Below are 18,679 nucleotides of genomic sequence, written 5' to 3' on the forward strand. Positions count from 1 at the left end.
CAATGAGTACAGTATTGCCTGTGGACTGTTCTGTAGGACTGTAAAAAAGTATTTTTCAAGTATTTGGGAAATGTATTCCTACTTTGTATTTACAGTATTTGACTATTTGTTTGGCAGAACTGAAAGATTACCAACACAAGGTGGTCAGGAACGTGTTCTGTCTCCTGAACAGGAAACTGAAATCATGAACATGGTCCTAGAAAATAACGCCATAACATTACGGCAAATACAAAGAAAAATAATAGAAAACAATGAGATATTTCAAAATATTGATAGGGTAAGCTTATCAACACTGGACCGTGTCTTGCACAGAAATAATCTCAGGATGAAGCAGGTCTACAGGGTGCCATTTAAACGCAATTCAGAAAGTTAACGAATTGCGATATAACTATGTGCAAGTGAGTCCTATACAATCCCACAATTGATGCATACTCTCAACACTGTATAAATTATACATATTTCAGTATTGTAATCATAATGATTGTGCTTCACAATAGTGACCACTCCATGTCTATTTCTGATATTGTCATGTGTGTTTCAGAGAGTCCTTGAGCTAGAGGTGGCTGCAGTGGAGCACCAGTTCATCTTCATTGATGATGTTGGATTCGACCTCACAAAAAGACGAAAGAGGGGAAGGAATATCATCGGCCAGCGTGCCATTGTTCAAGTCCCTGGCCAGCTCGGAGGGAACATCACAATGTGTGCAGCGATTACCCACCACGGCGTCATCCATCACCATGCTACCCTTGGCCCCTACAACACCGCCCATCTGATCACATTCCTGGACACCCTACACAACACACTCATTCCACCAGATCAGGTAGATGGCCCAGAGCAGCTCAGGTACGTTGTCATTTGGGACAAGGTAAGTTTCCACAGGGCTGCTCTGGTTCGTAACTGGTTCACTGCCCAGCCACGCTTTGTAGTTGTTTATCTCCCTCCATATTCTCCATTCCTCAATCCTATTGAGGAATTGTTTTCTGCCTGGAGATGGAAAGTGTATGACCGAAATCCACAAACGCGTATACCTCTTCTCCAAGCTATGGAAGACGCATGTGGAGATATAGCAGCTGATGCTTTTCATGGCTGGAATCGCCATGCTAGGCGATATTTCCCCCGCTGCTTGGCCAGGGAAAACATTGCTTGTGATGTGGATGAGGTGATGTGGCCAGACCGCAACAGAAGAGAGGATGCAGCATAGTTTATTTTATTTTGTCTTTTTTTTTACTGTAACTGTATACATTAAATTCTTCTGTTTTGTATGTAGACCACTGTATGTGCAACTTTGTGTTGGTTTGGAATGGGATGTACACTGTGTACATTGTTTTTGTGGGAAAAATAAAATATATTTGTTACTGTGTATTTGTATGTTCTGAGTATAAAAACAATATTCTCAAATATTTTACACACTTATGTAGTAATGGCAACACTGAACCAAAAAATGCCTAAGTCATTATGATGATGATCATTATAATGAACCAGTATTCAACTGGTTCTTAAGTCTATTCATATGATGGTTTGTGTGTCATTTGAAAAGAAAATACCATTTTGATAAGAAATAACATTGTTTTGAATGTAACGTTTCATTTCGCTGAAGAATTGAGGGGTTTTGCCTATTGTGTTTTTTGATTTGTGTGTAGAGTTCTGAGAATATGAGGCATGCTTTCAGAAAATGTGTATAAACAATCGAGAAACTGTAACACCCCGGCCATCCTACAATCTAAGCTTGATGCCCTCAATCTCACACAAATGATCAATGAACCTACCAGGTACAACCCCAAATCCGTAAACAAGAGCACCCTCGTAGATGCCATCCTAACTAACTCGCCCTCCAAATACACCTCTGCTGTTTTCAATCAAGATCTCAGCAATCACTGCCTCATTGCCTGCATCCGTAATGGGTCTGCGACCAAACGACCTCCACTCATCACTGTCAAACGCTCCCTGAAACATTTCAGCGAGCAAGCCTTTCTAATCGACCTGGCCGGGGTATCCTGGAATGACATTGACCTCATCCCGTCAGTAGATGACGCCTGGCTATTCTTTACAAGTGCCTTCCTCACCATCTTAAGCATGCCCCACTCAAAATGTAGAACTAGGAATAGATATAGTCCTTGGTTCACTCCAGACCTGTCTTCCCTTGACCAGCACAAAAACATCCTGTGGTGTTCTGCATTAGCATCGAATAGCCCCCGTGATATGCAACTTTTCAGGGAAGTTAGAAACCAATATACACAGGCAGTTAGAAAAGCTAAGACTAGCCTTTTCAAACAGAAATTTGCATCCTGTAGTACTGTAACTCAAAAAGGTTCTGGTACACTAAAGTCCATGGAGAATAAGAGCACCTCCTCCCAGCTGCCCACTGCTCTGAAGCTAGGAAACACTGTCACCACCGATAAATCCACTATAATTGAGAATTTCAATAAGCATTTCTCTACGGCACCCTTCACAGCAACCCGCCAAAGCCCCCACCATTTCTCCTTCACCCAAATCCAGATAGCTGATGTTCTGAAAGAGCTGCAAAATCTGGACCCATACAAATCAGCCGGGCTAGACAATCTGGACCCTCTCTTTCTAAAATTATCTGCCGAAATTGTTGCAACCCCTATTACTAGCCTGTTCAACCTCTCTTTCGTATCGTCTGAGATTCCCAAAGATTGGAAAGCTGCCGCGGTTATCCCCCTCTTCAAAGGGGGGAACACTCTTGACCCAAACTGCTACAGACCTATATCTATCCTACCCTGTCTTTCTAAGGTCTTCGAAAGCCAAGTTAACAAACAGATTACCGACCATTTTGAATCCCACCGCACCTTCTCCGCTATGCAATCTGGTTTCAGAGCTGGTCATGGGTGCACCTCAGCCACGCTCAAGGTCCTAAACGACATCATAACCGCCATCGATAAGAGACCTTACTGTGCAGCCGTATTCATCGACCTGGCCAAGGCTTTCGACTCTGTCAATCACCGTATTCTTATCGGCAGACTCGACAGCCTTGGTTTCTCAAATGATTGCCTCGCCTGGTTTACCAACTACTTCTCAGACAGAGTACAGTTTGTCAAATCGGAGGGCCTGTTGTCCGGACCTCTGGCAGTCTCTGGTAGTCTCCACAGGGTTCAATTCTTGGGCCGACTTTCTTCTCTGTATACATCAATGATGTTGCTCTTGCTGCTGGTGATTCTCTGATCCACCTCTACGCAGACGACACCATTCTGTATACTTCTGGCCCTTCTTTGGACACTGTGTTAACTAACCTCCAGATGAGCTTCAATGCCATACAACTCTCCTTCCGTGGCCTCCAACTGCTCCTAAATACAAGTAAAACTAAATACATGCTCTTCAATCAATCACTGCCCGCACCTGCTCGCCCGTCCAGCATCACTACTCTGGACGGTTCTTACTTAGAATACATGGACAACTACAAATACCTGGGTGTCAGGTTAGACTGTAAACTCTCCTTCCAGACTTACATTAAGCATCTCCAATCCAAAATTAAATCTAGAATCGGCTTCCTATATCGCAACAAAGCATCCTTCACTCATGCTGCCAAACATACCCTCGTAAAACTGACCATCCTACCGATCCTCGACTTCGGTGTCATCTATAAAATAGCCTCCAACACTCTACTCAACAAATTGGATGCAGTCTATCACAGTGCCATCCGTTTTGTCACCAAAGCCCCATACACTACCCACCATTGCGACCTGTATGCTCTCGTTGGCTGGCCCTCGCTTCATACTCGTCGCCAAACCCACTGGCTACAGGTTATCTACAAGTCTCTGCTAGGTAAAGCCCCGCCTTATCTCAGCTCACTGGTCACCATAGCAGCACCCACTCGTAGCACGCGCTCCAGCAGGTATATCTCTCTGGTCACCCCCAAAGCCAATTCCTCCTTTGGTCGTCTCTCCTTCCAGTTCTCTGCTGCCAATGACTGGAACGAACTACAAAAATCTCTGAAGCTGGAGACTCATATCTCCCTCACTAGCTTTAAGCACCAGCTGTCAGAGCAGCTCACAGATCACTGCACCTGTACATAGCTCATCTGTAAATAGCCCATCTATCTACCTACCTCCTCCCCATACTGTATTTACTTATCTTGCTCCTTTGCACCCCAGTATCTCTACTTGCACATTCATCTTCTGCACAGCTACCATCCAGTGTTTCATTGCTATATTGTAATTACTTCGCCACCATGGCCTATTTATTGCCTTAACGTACCTCATTTGCACTCACTGTATATAGACTTTTTGTTTTCTTTTGTTCTACTGTATTAAATAAAGGTTACATTTAAAATATATATATTATAAATGGCTTTACTATTCTGATTTAGTGAAGGGCACCCCCTGCTGTAAAGTGAAGGCAGTGCACTACATTTCAAAATGACTAAAGTTAATTTATTATTTTACACCATCACTGGGACATGATAATACAGAATCCCCTCATTCTGTAAATACAGAAGTTTCATGTGCTATCAATAATTCGTTTAGATGTGGGGGGGTCAGACACTCCATGGGGTTAAAGCATTGGATGTGCTGTAAAGCAATAAAAAGTTTAGATGTGACACAGTCCTGGGGTTAAAGCATTGATGTGCTGTAAAGCATGGGGAAATTCCCTTGGCTTTTGTGCACAGCAATAGTCAACAGACCAACATTCTAGCAAAAATCCTATCATTAAGCCTGAGTGCCAGTCTGTGTTATTATGTATTGCAAACTCATTGTAACCTATCGCCATGTTTGGCTTGACAAGGACAGAAATGGAGTGGGCGAGAACATGATTGTATGCATGTCTAAAAGGCAATGAAAGTAGCAGCAGCAGTTTGTTGAACGATTCTAGTAAATGCACCAGCATTAGTGAATGGCATACTAGCTTTAGCTGCCATAAACTCACCAAGTACTAAACCCATCTAAAATATTAATAATAACAATAATAATAAAAATAATTCTACAAAATTCTGCATGGCTTATAAAAGTCAGTTTAGTTTACATCGTATGAAAAATTCAACCAGTTTGATTATTTTTTTCGCTAACATTATATGGACACGTTGGTTGCGTCTGACGTGTCCAGCTTCAACTGTCCAATGAACGCGTGCTGTCTTATCTTCTATACTGTCATTGGTCAATAAACTAGGAAACGTACATAAAATAGGTGGAGTTATGACTTAGTGTAACCAATCGTGTCACATATGCAAATATTGTTTGAAAATTTCCCGGGAAATCTGAGTTTCGCGGGAGGGTTCCTTCGCGCGTAAACGGTATCCCTTCATTCATTGTCAGCTTCCTGGAGCCATTTTTGAGCTGGCAGGGCTGAGACTCGCGCTAGTTTCTAATCCATTGCATCTGCCTAAATGTGCTCTCAATATACTTTTAAACATACATATATCGGCAAATAAGATCATAATCTACTCGTTCATATCAATATTTTTGAATTTGTCGCGGTGGATTAGCTGAAAAGGGGCTTTAAACTAAAGGGACAAAGGGTACCCGAGCCCACAAAGATGAGAAGAGGGATCTCATCAGCCCCGGATAAAGTAATAATAGCAGGGGTTGGAGGCTCTTTAGATAAAAATGCGGTATTGACAGCATTGTCCGACCGGTTAACCCCTCATTTTACAACTGCCACTTATATACAAATTATAACTCCACCGCCTTGCATTACACAGACTTCAAATGTCTGTTTGTCCGAACCTCCAGCTGGCAGTATATATTCCACTCCAAACGGAGCAACAAACGGAGCCGGACAACGACCTACATTAGGACGTCCACCGGTAAACTTGCTAATGTCATTTTCTGTTGTATTGCAGTGAAATGAAATGAACGAGAAACTGCTTGGTACGTTGGTAGCCTAGCGAGCTAACGTTAGCTAGTTCTGTCGCTCTCCTTGAGTCACCCAACAGACTCGAGGTTCGCTCAGTAGTTGGGTTTTACACTAGTCTGAGAGCAGTTATTTTTGTTCAAGCCGTAGTTAGCTACACCGTTACTTTTACAGGGGAAACTATATATAAATCTGTCATTTAGTTTGGGTAGCCTGTTGGCTAGCTAATAAAATATGCCTGCCATGTATTATCAATTGGTAAGGAAGGGGTCAGACCCGTATCGTAAAAGGTCAACAGCCAATACCGAAACAATTTGTCATCCGTTAGTCAAGTTGAGAGAATATTGGGGTTTAGTGTAGGGTTCAAGAGCAGCTCTAGCCTTGCAAGGTTCCGTGCATGTTTGACACACACAGTCGTGCTTCAGCTTGCTAGGCTAGCTGTACAATAATTACTTGTCAGAAATGAGTGGCTAGGCCCTGTTAGTGTTTTGGACTTGGGGGGGAAGGGAATTGGAAAGCGGGTTGACTGGCTCGCTCGGTAGGTAGCCTGCAAGCTAGCCAGCTAACTACAAACACAGGCCAACAGTCTTAGTCGAGCAACAGAAGAGCAATAGTCTTGTCTTTAGTTTTCCGCGTCATATTGAATATCGTTATAGCTGCTAACTAGCTACATTGTTATAATAGCTCGTAAGTTCGCGTGCTTCCTGTGTTTTTAACCATTAAATTGCGGAAATGCATTCCATATAGACCTGCTGATATAGATTAATTTCTGGCCATGTATGAAAAAGCCACAGCACAATAGCAGACGTGCTACTGTACCCTCTTTGACACTAGTCTACAGACATGACTAGTTCAGGATCCCCATTTGCTCACAGAGGAAGATAAATTAGGTGGGTGGGGGGAGGGAGGGTTGACTGGGGCATTGGTTTGGGGTGTGCAAAGATGGCAGCCATATTTAATATTTATCAACTGTCCCAGCAGCAAGGACTTTATTTGTTCCATCTCTAACTTCATGAAAATGCCTGTCAGAGCCATCTGATATTATGAAGAAGTTCATTTTCTCAAACAGCCCTAGGTTGGTGTTCTATATTTTGTCCACTGTACCTCATGAATGACTGGCCTCATGTTTTCCCTCATATTTTAGTTTTGACCCACTAGACACGCTAATGTCCGCATTGACCCGACTGACTCGATATGCTTTGCTCTACATATGAAACACCCATGGCAAGATGCTCAGCATTCCTGTTTTCATCACTCTTTCTCAGGCCTGTGATGTGTAAATAAAGTAGCACTCATGCCATGTTGGACAAAATGGCCGACATCTCAACTGACACTGAGTCATCTTCAGGTCATGGTCTTATGGCGTTGAGGGCCTTTTGGTTGATTTATCTTCCACAATATAGAACTAATCTTTATGAATATGATGTGGTTCTCACCAAGATACCTTTTTAAAGATGAATGCACAAACTGTAAGTTGCTCTTTAGAAGCGCGTCTGCTAAACGACTAATGTATTTGTAAGTCGTGTCTTCAAATGATTGAGGCACAGCTGTTGTACACTGACAAACCCACTTCTGTTCCTCGATGGGACGTGGCGCTAATGGAGCATTCTCAGTGTACAAAACAAGCATATTTTATAAATGAAGTAAAATGCTTTCTTTTCTATTGCCAATGTTAAAATTATTATACCATTTCAAGGTGTAGAAACTATTCTGCAGAGTAGGTTTGAATTTATAAAGCCTGTCACACAGTAATGCCGGAATGATACTGAAGAACATATTTTATCTGTTTTGTGAGAAGTGATCTGACTGAGGTGTTTACCTTCTGCAGGCCAAGCGGAGGTTGGCGTTGGATGAGTCGGACCACCAGTACCCCATCGAAGGAGCCAGGACCCCCAGGGGAAAGGCTGGAGGAGCCTCCGGGCCAGGGCTCAAGAGCCCCAAAAGTAAGACTGGGCCAGAGCAGATAGGCAAGTGAGGATTCTATGACTGTGTTATAAAGCCCATCATTCCTATAAAGTGGTCCTCCAGGGTATGCTAGGTTGTGCTCGATGGTCCAAATCTGTAATAACTCCTGATTTCACTAATTGGTTCTGTTGAGCAGCTAATCGGTAGTCCGGTGTGCTTGATTTGGGGTGAAATCCTGCAGGATTGTACCTGTCCAGGAGGATGTTTGGGCACCCTGCTAAACATGATCAATGTGGAAGTTGGATAAGGTGTACTGGGCTATGGCCCATGATGTGAACGGGTAAAAGCGGAGATGGAGGAGTGCCCTTCTGAAATGGAACAGTAATCTGCGCTGCTCGGGCACGTTGTCAACAAGGCAGCATAATGCATCGTTCAGAAACATACAACTATTTTCCATAAAATATATGTTGGAATTTTCAAACAAGTTTTCAGTGAGAAGGCAGATTAATCCCTTTTATCTAAAGAAATACTTTTTGTATGTGAAAACACAATCCTACTCATTATTCCACACTCTTTCAAAAAAAGAGAGAGAAAAAAAGCCGACTTTGCCGTCGACCAAAAGGCTGCACCAGACCGGACGCCTGGGAAGCAGCCTGGTTCCAAAACGAATGTAATCAACGCTGACCCGGGGTTTTAATAGAATCCCCTCACTCTGTAAAGATGCTTAGTTGCTCACTGCAGTGATAAGACTAACTTGTAATGTTATGTATTTTTAATAAAACACTCTCTCCCATCCAACTTTGAACATAGTAGTAAACTGGATCTCTCTCTGCCATCCAAGTTTGAACATAATACTAAACTGGATCTCTCTCTCTCTCTCTCTCTGCCATCCAACTTTGAACATAGTACTAAACTGGATCTCTCTCTCTCTCTGCCATCCAACTTTGAACATGGTACTAAACTGGATCTCTCCCATCCGTCTTCCTGTAGCTCCAAAGTCACCGGCAGAGAAGACGCGCTACGACACGTCGTTGGGTCTGCTAACGAAGAAGTTTGTTGAGCTGCTGGGCCAGTCGTCTGACGGCGTCATCGACCTCAATCAGGCTGCAGAGGTTCTCAAGGTGCAGAAGAGACGCCTCTATGACATCACCAACGTTCTGGAGGGGGTGCACCTCATCAAGAAGAAGTCTAAGAACAACATACAGTGGATGTAAGTGTCTCACAAGAACAATTTGATTCAGACAACTTTATCCCCTTAGGGACAATCACTAGACATCACCACTGACTTAATCTAACTGCATGAGGTAATGAAAATAGTTTTCAGGCTTGTGTCCTGTGTTAAACCCTCCCCACTCTCTCTCTCTCCCCCCCCAGGGGCTGTAACCTGTCGGAGGATGGGGGTATGTTGACCAGCAGCCAGAGTCTGAGCAGTGAGCTGTCTGACCTGGGTCAGGAGGAGAGGAGACTGGACGAGCTGATCCAGAGCTGTACCCTGGATGTCCAACAGATGACAGAGGCCTCGCACAGCCACAAATATCCTTATTATACACACACTGTTAACCACACTGTTCTAACAGGAAAGCAAGAAGAACCAGCCTCTCTTCGTAGGATACTATGAAGCCGTTATAACTGGTCACTGCTCAAAGCTGGTCAATATGTGACTTTTTCCCCCAAACACAGCGTTTTAGTTTTCTTTAACCCTCCTGGTCCACGTTTGCGTATGTGACATACCAAGACATCCGTCAGCTGCGCAACCTGAAGGACCAGACGGTCATCGTGGTGAAAGCTCCCTCTGAGACCAAGTTGGAGGTGCCAGACCCTCAGGAGGTAATCAGACTGTTAATCAATAGGACCGGAGACTGTCCTCTTCGTTAGTCTAGTGTACTTTCTACAACATGTTTGTGTACAAGGTACATGCAGTTATGGTTCTTCTCTTTCAATGTCAACTAACACCTAAAACTAACCATGTTGGATGACCGCTTACACTACAATCTCCCAATCAGTGTCTGACGAGGTACCGGTCAACAATATCCCAGGTACCAGTGCAGACCAGTCCATGTACTTGAGTTTGAGAATCACTAGTCTACCAATTGAATCAATACCTAATCAATGCACCATGCTCATGTCTGTCCACTGCAGTGTTTATACAAGGGATAGGAAAGTTATGGTTTTCCCCCCTTGGAGAACAGCTTCCATTTTAAAACAAACTTTTTTTAAGGACATCTCGTTGGAACTAAACTCAGCAAAAAAAGAAACGTCCTCTCACTGTCAACTGCGTTTATTTTCAGAAACTTAACATGTGTAAATGTTTCTATGAACAAAACAAGATGCAACAACTGAGACATAAACTGAACAAGTTCCACAGACATGTGACTAACAGAAATTGAATAATGTGTCCCTGAACAAAGGGGGGGTCGAAATCAAAAGTAAGTCAGTATCTGGTGTGGTCACCAGCTGCATTAAGTACTGCAGTGCATCTCCTCCTCATGAACTGCACCAGATTTGCCAGTTCTTGCTGTGAGATGTTACCCCACTCTTCCACCAAGGCACCTACAAGTTCCCGGACATTTCTGGGGGGAATGGCCCTAGCCCTCACCCTCCGATCCAACAGGTCCCAGACGTGCTCAATAGGAATGAGATCTGGGCTCTTCGCTGGCCATGGCAGAAACCTGACATTCCTGTCTTGCAGCAAATCACGCACAGAACGAGCAGTATGGCTGGTGGCATTGTCATGCTGGAGGGTCATGTCAGGATGAGCCTGCAGGAGGGTACCACATGAGGGAGGAGGATGTCTTCCCCGTAACGCACAGTTGAGATTGCCTGCTGACCCTACAGACCATGCTGACCCTACACCTCCAAATCGACCCCTCTCCAGAGTACAGGCCTCGGTTTAATGCTCATTCCTTCAACAATAAACGTGAATCCAACATCATCCCTGGTGAGACAAAACCGCGACTCGTCAGTGAAGAGCACTTTTTGCCAGTCCTGTCTGGTCCAGCGACCGTGGGTTTGTGCCCATAGGCGACGTTGTTGCCGGTGATGTCTGGTGAGGACAAAATTTGGACCCATACAAATCAGCCGGGCTAGACAATCTGTACCCTCTTTCTAAAATTATCTGCCGAAATTGTTGCAACCCCCATGACTAGCCTGTTCAACCTCTTTCGTATCGTCTGAGATTCCCAAAGATTGGAAAGCTGCCACGGTTATCCCCCTCTTCAAAGGGGGAGACACTCTAGACCCAAACTGCTACAGACCTATATCTATCCTACCCTGTCTTTCTAAGGTCTTCCAAAGCCAAGTTAATAGATTACCGACTATTTAGAATCCCACCGTACCTTCTCCGCTATGCAATCTGGTTTCAGAGCTGGTCATGGGTGCACCTCAGCCACGCTCAAGGTCCTAAACGACATCATAACCGCCATCGATAAGAGACATTACTGTGCAGCCGTATTCATTGACCTGGCCAAGGCTTTCGACTGTGTCAATGACCACATTCTTATCGGCAGACTCAACAACCTTGGTTTCTCAAATGATTGCCTCGCCTGGTTTACCAACTACTTCTCTAATAGAGTTCAGTGTGTCAAATCGGAGGGCCTGTTGTCCGGACCTCTGGCAGTCTCTATGGGTGTGCCACAGGGTTCAATTCTTGGGCCGACTCTCTTCTCTGTGTACATCAATGATGTTGCTCTTGCTGCTGGTGATTCTCTGATCCACCTCTACGCAGACGACACCATTCTGTATACTTCTGGCCCTTCTTTGGACACTGTGTTAACTAACCTCCAGATGAGCTTCAATGCCATACAACTCTCCTTCCGTGACCTCCAACTGCTCTTAAACGCAGGTAAAACTAAATGCATGCTCTTCAATCGATCACTGCCTGCACCTGCCCGCCCATCCAGCATCACTACTCTGGACGGTTCTGACTTAGAATATGTGGACAACTACAAATACCTAGGTGTCTGGTTAGACTGTAAGCTCTCCTTCCAGACTCACATTAAGCATCTCCAATCCAAAATTAAATCTAGAATCGGCTTCTTATTTCGCAACAAAGCATCTTTCACTCATGTTGCCAAACATACCCTCGTAAAACTGACCATCCTACCGATCCTCGACTTCGGCGATGTCATTTACAAAATAGCCTCCAACACTCTACTCAACAAACTGGATGCAGTCTATCACAGTGCCATCAGTTTTGTCCCCAAAGCCCCATATACTACCCACCACTGCGACCTGTACGCTCTCGTTGGCTGGCCCTCGCTTCATACTCGTCGCCAAACCTACTGGCTCCAGGTCATCTACAAGTCTCTGCTAGGTAAAGCCCCGCCTTATCTCAGCTCACTGGTCACCATAGCAGCACCCACTCGTAACACGCGCTCCAGCAGGTATATCTCACTGGTCACCCCCAAAGCCAATTCCTCCTTTGGCTGCCTTTCCTTCCAGTTCTCTGCTGCTAATGACTGGAATGAACTGCAAAAATCTCTGAAGCTGGAGACTCATATCTCCCTCACTAGCTTTAAGCACCAGCTGTCAGAGCAGCTCACAGATCACTGCACCTGTACATAGCCCATCTGTAAACAGTCTATCTACCTACCTCATCCCCATACTCTATTTATTTATCTTTCTCCTTTGCACCCCGGTATCTCTACTTGCACATTCATCTTCTGCATATCTACCATTCCATTGTTTAATTGCTATATTGTAATTACTTCGCCACCATGGCCTATTTATTGCCTTATCTTACCTCATTTGGACTCACTGTATATAGACTTTTTGTTTTCTTTTGTTCTACTGTATTATTGACTATGTTTTGTTTACTCCATGTGTAACTCTGTTGTATGTGTCGAATTGCTTTGCTTTATCTTGGCCAGGTCACAGTTGCAAATGAGAACTTGTTCTCAACTAGCCTGCCTGGTTAAATAAAGGTGAAATAAAATTTTGAAAAAAGGACCTGCCTTACAACAGGCCATCAAGCCCTCAGTCCAGCCTCTCTCAGCCTATTGAGGACCATCTGAATACTGATGGAGGGATTGTGCGTTCCTGGTGTAACTCGGGCAGTTGTTGTTGCCATCCTGTACCTGTCCCGCAGGTGTGATGTTCGGATGTACCGATCCTGTGCAGGTGTTGTTACATGTGATCTGCCACGGCGAGGACGATCAGCTGTCCGTCCTGTCTCCCTGTCTTAGGCGTCTCACAGTACGGACATTGCAATTTATTGCCCTGGCCACATCTGCAGTCCTCATGCCTCCTTGCAACATGCCTAAGGCACGTTCACGCAGATGAGCAGAGACCCTGGGCATCTTTCTTTTGGTGTTTTTCAGAGTCAGTAGAAAGGCCTCTTTAGTGTCCTAAGTTTTCATAACTGTGACCTTAATTGCCTACCGTCTGTAAGCTGTTAGTGTCTTAATGACCGTTCCACATGTGCATGTTCATGAATTGTTTATGGTTCATTGAACAAGCATGGGTAACGGTGTTTAAACCCTTTACAATGAAGATCTGTGAAGTTATTTTACGAATTATCTTTGAAATTATCCTGAAAACGGACGTTTCTTTCTTTTTTTGCTGAGTTTAGAATTGACTAATACTGTAGGTGTCAGGCAGCTATTAGTTACTAGTCAGTGACGTCCTAGTAACCACCCAGCTAACAATTCTAGGATGAGAGAACGTTTTTGTAATGCTACCTGTCCATGTTCCCCAGATGTTTGGGTGTCCAGTGTTCCATAAGTTAAGGGAACATTCTATGCATGTTAGGTTCGCAGGTTTTTGCTATTTAGCATTGGAGTTAGGAGCATTAGTTTGGGGAACATTCCCTTAATATCAAACATAACTTACCCTGAACCGTAGTTACATGTTCTCCAGACTTTTCAATATTAATGTTCTAGACGTGTTTCATGGGAACGTTGCTAGAACGTTCTTGTGTCCAGTTCTCTGTGGGGTAGGAGAATATTCCATCAACGTCCCACCAAACATACACAGAACATGGTTGCCATGAATGTTCCTTGGAAACAGCACTTGCACGTCGCTGCAACATTCCTATGAAAACATTAGGTAATGACCTAATACACTCTTCAAGGGAATGTTCTCTAAAGTTGCGAGAACGTTTGTTAGCTGGGCAGTTTGGGTCCGTGTCACTGAGGTTGAGACATAACTGTTCTATACCTAATCAGTGGATCTTGTTTGTTTACCAGGGCCTGTCTGTCCTCCTCACCAGCACCAAGGGGCCTATTGAGGTGTTCCTCTGTCCGGAGGAGAACAACGCCAGTAGTCCTGTGAAGAACGGCAGCCCGGATGTCCAAGGAAACTCCTCACCTTTCCTCAAAGTGTCAGCAGGTACCTTTCCCGTCAGAATGTGCACACTCTTTAGAATGATTATTTTAGGCCTGATCAAATTTCCTTGCATCCATCAATCAACATTTTGTGTTTTATTTGTAGTCTCTCACATCCTGTCTCCTTTCCCACACAGAGAGTGCAACAGGCGGCAGCAGTAAGGACTATGTCGCTCCAGCTCCCCCTGCAGTGATGGTGACCAACCTGTCCCCCATCACCTCTCCTTTCACCAGCCTGCTGCTGCAAACAGAGGACCAGATCCCCTCCTCCCTGTCTGGGCTCCTGGAGGGCCACGGGGCCGGGCCCTTCGTCAACCTGTCCCCCCCTCTCCTCAACGAGGACTACATGCTGAGCTTAGACGACAATGAGGGAATCAGCGATCTGTTCGACACCTACGACTTTGACAAGCTGCCCCTGGAAGAACTCATGTGTCCCTCTATGTAAGAGGGAGGGGTGGAAGAACTCATGTGTCCCTCTATGTAAGAGGGAGGGGTGGAAGAACTCATGTGTCCCTCTATGTAAGAGGGAGGGGTGGAAGAACTCATGTGTCCCTCTATGTAAGAGGGAGGGGTGGAAGAACTCATGTGTCCCTCTATGTAAGAGGGAGGGGTGGAAGACGGATGTCTTGTCCCCCCCCTCCTTATTACTGAATAGAGGAAGACAGGGGACACTTGTCTCTTCTGTGTTCACATGTACCAGGAGAGACGGGGAAACGTCTGGTGTGTTCATATGTAACTGTCATGGAGGAGCAGAGAGGGATCAGCCGGTAGAGAGAGACTGCACCATACGGAGAGCTCCTTGGCAGCCCTATCCCTCTGTTTAAAGAGGATTAGGTACACGGGGCATGCTGGATAAAAGATCTCTTTCTTTCTCTCCCTGTGCCTGCCTGTTTGTCGTGGCAGTACACTGGGCCAGGTGGGTGAAAGATCCCCCCCACCTGGCGTCTTTCTCTCCCTGTGCCTGCCTGTTTGTCGAGGCACTGTAGACTGCCTTAAAACTGGGTCGTGTTCAGTAGGAACAAAAATGGATAAAGTCATTGAAAGTGAAACAGAGTTTTCATTTTCAGTTGCAAAAGGTTTTGCTACGCTGTGGCCTAATGAAAACGACCCTGACCAACTCTCCTCTCACTTGTCAGACCTTCCTGATTACTGAGAGCTGCCTTTATCCAGCCTGGCGCTAGTCGGACCCCTCCATAACGGGCTGTGTGTTTTAGACGGTTGCTCATGTGTTCCTGTGGATGTTTCTCTGCCTTGTCAGGTGGCCAGCTTCACCCTACGCTGATCAAGGAATCTATGTTTGTGCCGATGAGTTCTATGCTTTTGTCATCGTACATAGAATATGGCAGTGACGGTGTGATGATGGTTTTGCGCCAACAACAAAAAAAATCATTGAGTTTGTCTTTGAAACTTTTAGGAAATACTTTAGAGCAACACTTATTGGGGAGGTACTGTATCATAAAGTACAAGTTGACCGCTTAGTATTGATTGGGACTTGATATTATCTCCTACTTAACTGACATTCATCTTAACCGTCTAATGACTGACAAGTCATATTTAGCTTTTTTGCTTCGGGCAAATATTGTGTTTACTAACGTCGGCAAATTCAACTCAACAAGTCATGGTTTAATTGGAAACCCAAGTTGTCCTGTCCCAGTCTGTATCGATTTCAATGGATATTTCCAAGAACAACAAAGTTAAAAAGCAACGTTTTGTTATTGCTCTGAAGGAATACCTCAAATGATCTTAGAGAGTCTGGCTCTGTGCGGATTAGACTTGGGCGCTATATCGTATACTGGGGGGTTTAGGAGTATCCATATGATTTTATTAGTTTTCTTTTGGGGGGGGGGGGGTTGTGTGCTGTATAACTAAAGGTTAAGTATGACTATAAGGGAATCTAAGATGTGTGAATTGATCTCGGCTCAGTGCTCTAGCTATGCATTTGGTTTGCTAACTTGCTAGCTAAGTAGCTAGATGTTCAGAACAAGCTTCTTGTTTACAGATATTCAACCCCTTCCTGGATTAAAATCCCTGTTGCCTAAATTGTTTTGTGCCTCAAAACATTCAGTAATACCATATACCCCTTACAGATTTACCCTTTAGTCAGCTTGGGTGCACATTCAGTAATACCGTATACCCCTTACAGATTTACCCTTTAGTCAGCTTGGGTGCACATTCAGTAATACCGTATACCCCTTACAGATTTACCCTTTAGTCAGCTTGGGTGCACATTCAGTAATACCGTATACCCCTTACAGATTTACCCTTTAGTCAGCTTGGGTGCACATTCAGTAATACCGTATACCCCTTACAGATTTACCCTTTAGTCAGCTTGGGTGCACATTCAGTAATACCGTATACCCCTTACAGATTTACCCTTTAGTCAGCGAGCAATGCTATTGTAGATGCACTTTACGCTTGCTTACGGTGCTCATCTGAATATTTGAACAGCCACCCCCCCATTATATAATCACGTGCTCATGAATGGAAAGATGATCTTTTTCCAAAAACAAGCGGGTGTGGGACTTCTCCCTCTGTCTTAAAGGGAAGTGTGTTTTTGACTGACATCAGCATTTCTTTTTGTGTGGAGAATAAAAGGAATGAACGTTTCACCAAGCAGAACAAGTGGACTACTTGGTTGATTTGAATGCTGAAAGAACTCTAAATGATTTCACTTGTATGTTCATTCTGCTAGTGGGGGGGGGATGGGGGATGGGGGGTGGCCTAGATTTCATTGTATCATTTCTGTTCACGTCACAGTGAAGAAGAGACAGGATGGTCCTAAATTAGCCCTAGATCATAATTGAATGCTTGTTGCCTTGCTGACTGGATGTTGGTATAAGCTGGGGGTTGGTGCCCTGAAGTCTAGAAACCATTTTATTTTTTATATATAGATGAAGGTACAATTTTGATCACTCACTAGGTACTGTAGACTACCTCTGGCTCTGTTTTATTACTATAATGATGCTTGTTTATTTTGGTGGGTTTTATGTTAGTCAGCTAGGTGCCATGTTAGCAGATGATCTGATTTCTAGAACTGTAGTCACGGTGACAGACTGTTTGGCTTACCTGCTGTATCTGAGTTCAGAGATCTAGGACGGTTTCGTGGTAACTTGATGGTCAGGCAGGCACGTGGATGTGTTATGTTGATAGAATAATGCATATATGAATCGATATTCTGATATAAGGGCTTGGTTTCCATTAGTGTGTGTGTGTTTTAGCCAGGTAATGTGTGTGTTGTGTGTAAATGGTTTTGCGTAGTGAGTGTGTTCCTTCTTGGTGATGGTAATGAAATGGAACTCTTCACATTTGAGTTCATGTAACCAGGGTTGGATTCACTTACAATGGTGTTTCTCATTGAGAAGCATTGAGGAGATTTGGAATTTCAATTTATTTCTTCAATTTACTGAACTAAATATTACAGTAATATTGTTGCCATCATTGAATTATCCCATTTCTCCATGTCATTTGGGATTACAATTTTTGCCACTGTTAGCGACTCTAATATGCTTTTGTGGTTATAAAAGGAATGGAAAATGTAGAAAGAATCTCCCCCAAGTGCACAGAACATTTTGTTAATATTTTCCTCTCGTTCTTTAATTTCATATTTATATCAATGTGAATATGTATTTATAAACTCAACTTGAATTTTTTTCTTATACTAATTAGATTTTCATTCTATATAAGAATTTATAGAAAAAGGAATTCCCTACAATTTTATAGCCTGGTTGAACCAGATTGAAAGCTGCGTTGCATTCACCAACCAGAATCCAGTCGGGTTTAACCAGCCTAACCATTCTCTCTTGTTGACCAGAATCTGGTCACAAATTCCTCTCCGATGTTCAACAATTTGAAGTGATTAGGAAAGCCCGTCTTTCCATGCTTATTATAACACATAGGATGCGTCCCAAATGGCACCGTATTTCCTATGTAGTGCCAGAGCCCTAGTACACTATATAAGGAATAGGATGCCGTTTGAGACGTAACCGTAGATTACACACTGCTTATTCAAAAAAAAAAATCCTTTTTTTTTTTTATATGAATGCATGGAAGAGTATGTTATGTGAATATTTTGAAAATACAGATTTAATTTTCAGTTTTATTGTAACATGGCTTTTTAAAACATGTATGTTCGATATGAAAGCTTTGATATAAATTGTGTATATATAAATATATAATGCAACTGAACAACCAACCTGTTGGGTTGGTGCCATTTGAGGAAATGTTTTATATTCTGGAAGTTTGACATTCACCTAAACTTGAATAAAAGCAATATAAATATGGCAGTTGTAACTTCACTGGAAATGTATTTAATTATTGGTTCTAAGACTATATTTCTAGGTGGGTAGACATGTTGTTTTCTCAGCTAATATCCTGCAATTTCGTTATTGTAAATAAGAATTTGTTCTTAACTGACTTGCTTGTAAACCCCCCCCCCCCCCCCAAAAAAAAAAAAAAAACAGTTTTAGCTGGATTAGAGCATCATTTGGGTGGGCAACATTACATTTTGGGTGGGAAGATCCCTACCCTGCACGCCCCCCACCCTGCACGCCCCCCCATTAAGTGCAGAAAGAGTACTAAAAATAAACCGCGATTAGGGTCATTTCAGGTAACCGACAACGGATTTCGCTTGTCACGAGGCAAGA

General features: G+C 43.7%; 1 protein-coding gene across 1 annotated transcript; it reads left to right on the plus strand.

Annotated features, from left to right (window-relative positions):
• Positions 1-5,242: 5,242 nt before the first annotated feature.
• Positions 5,243-18,316, plus strand: LOC123743065 (transcription factor E2F3). The gene is made up of 7 exons (XM_082975977.1): positions 5,243-5,761; positions 7,637-7,751; positions 8,704-8,923; positions 9,088-9,246; positions 9,426-9,540; positions 13,899-14,040; positions 14,174-18,316. Exons 1-7 carry the CDS (start codon positions 5,492-5,494, stop codon positions 14,479-14,481), a joined length of 1,329 nt encoding a protein of 442 aa, XP_082832103.1. The 5' UTR covers positions 5,243-5,491; the 3' UTR covers positions 14,482-18,316.
• Positions 18,317-18,679: the final 363 nt, after the last annotated feature.

Source organism: Salmo salar, chromosome 05 (assembly GCF_965601325.2).
Source record: "Salmo salar chromosome 05, fSalSal1, whole genome shotgun sequence".
In the NCBI taxonomy this organism is placed as follows: domain Eukaryota; kingdom Metazoa; phylum Chordata; class Actinopteri; order Salmoniformes; family Salmonidae; genus Salmo; species Salmo salar.

Excerpts from the sequence above, each read along its gene's own strand:
- LOC123743065 (XM_082975977.1), top strand. The coding sequence starts at position 5,492 with ATGAGAAGAGGGATCTCATCAGCCCCGGATAAAGTAATAATAGCAGGG. Across the intron at positions 8,924-9,087 it reads AAGAACAACATACAGTGGAT|GGGCTGTAACCTGTCGGAGG; the intron begins GTAAGTGTCTCA and ends CTCCCCCCCCAG. Across the intron at positions 14,041-14,173 it reads TTTCCTCAAAGTGTCAGCAG|AGAGTGCAACAGGCGGCAGC; the intron begins GTACCTTTCCCG and ends TTTCCCACACAG.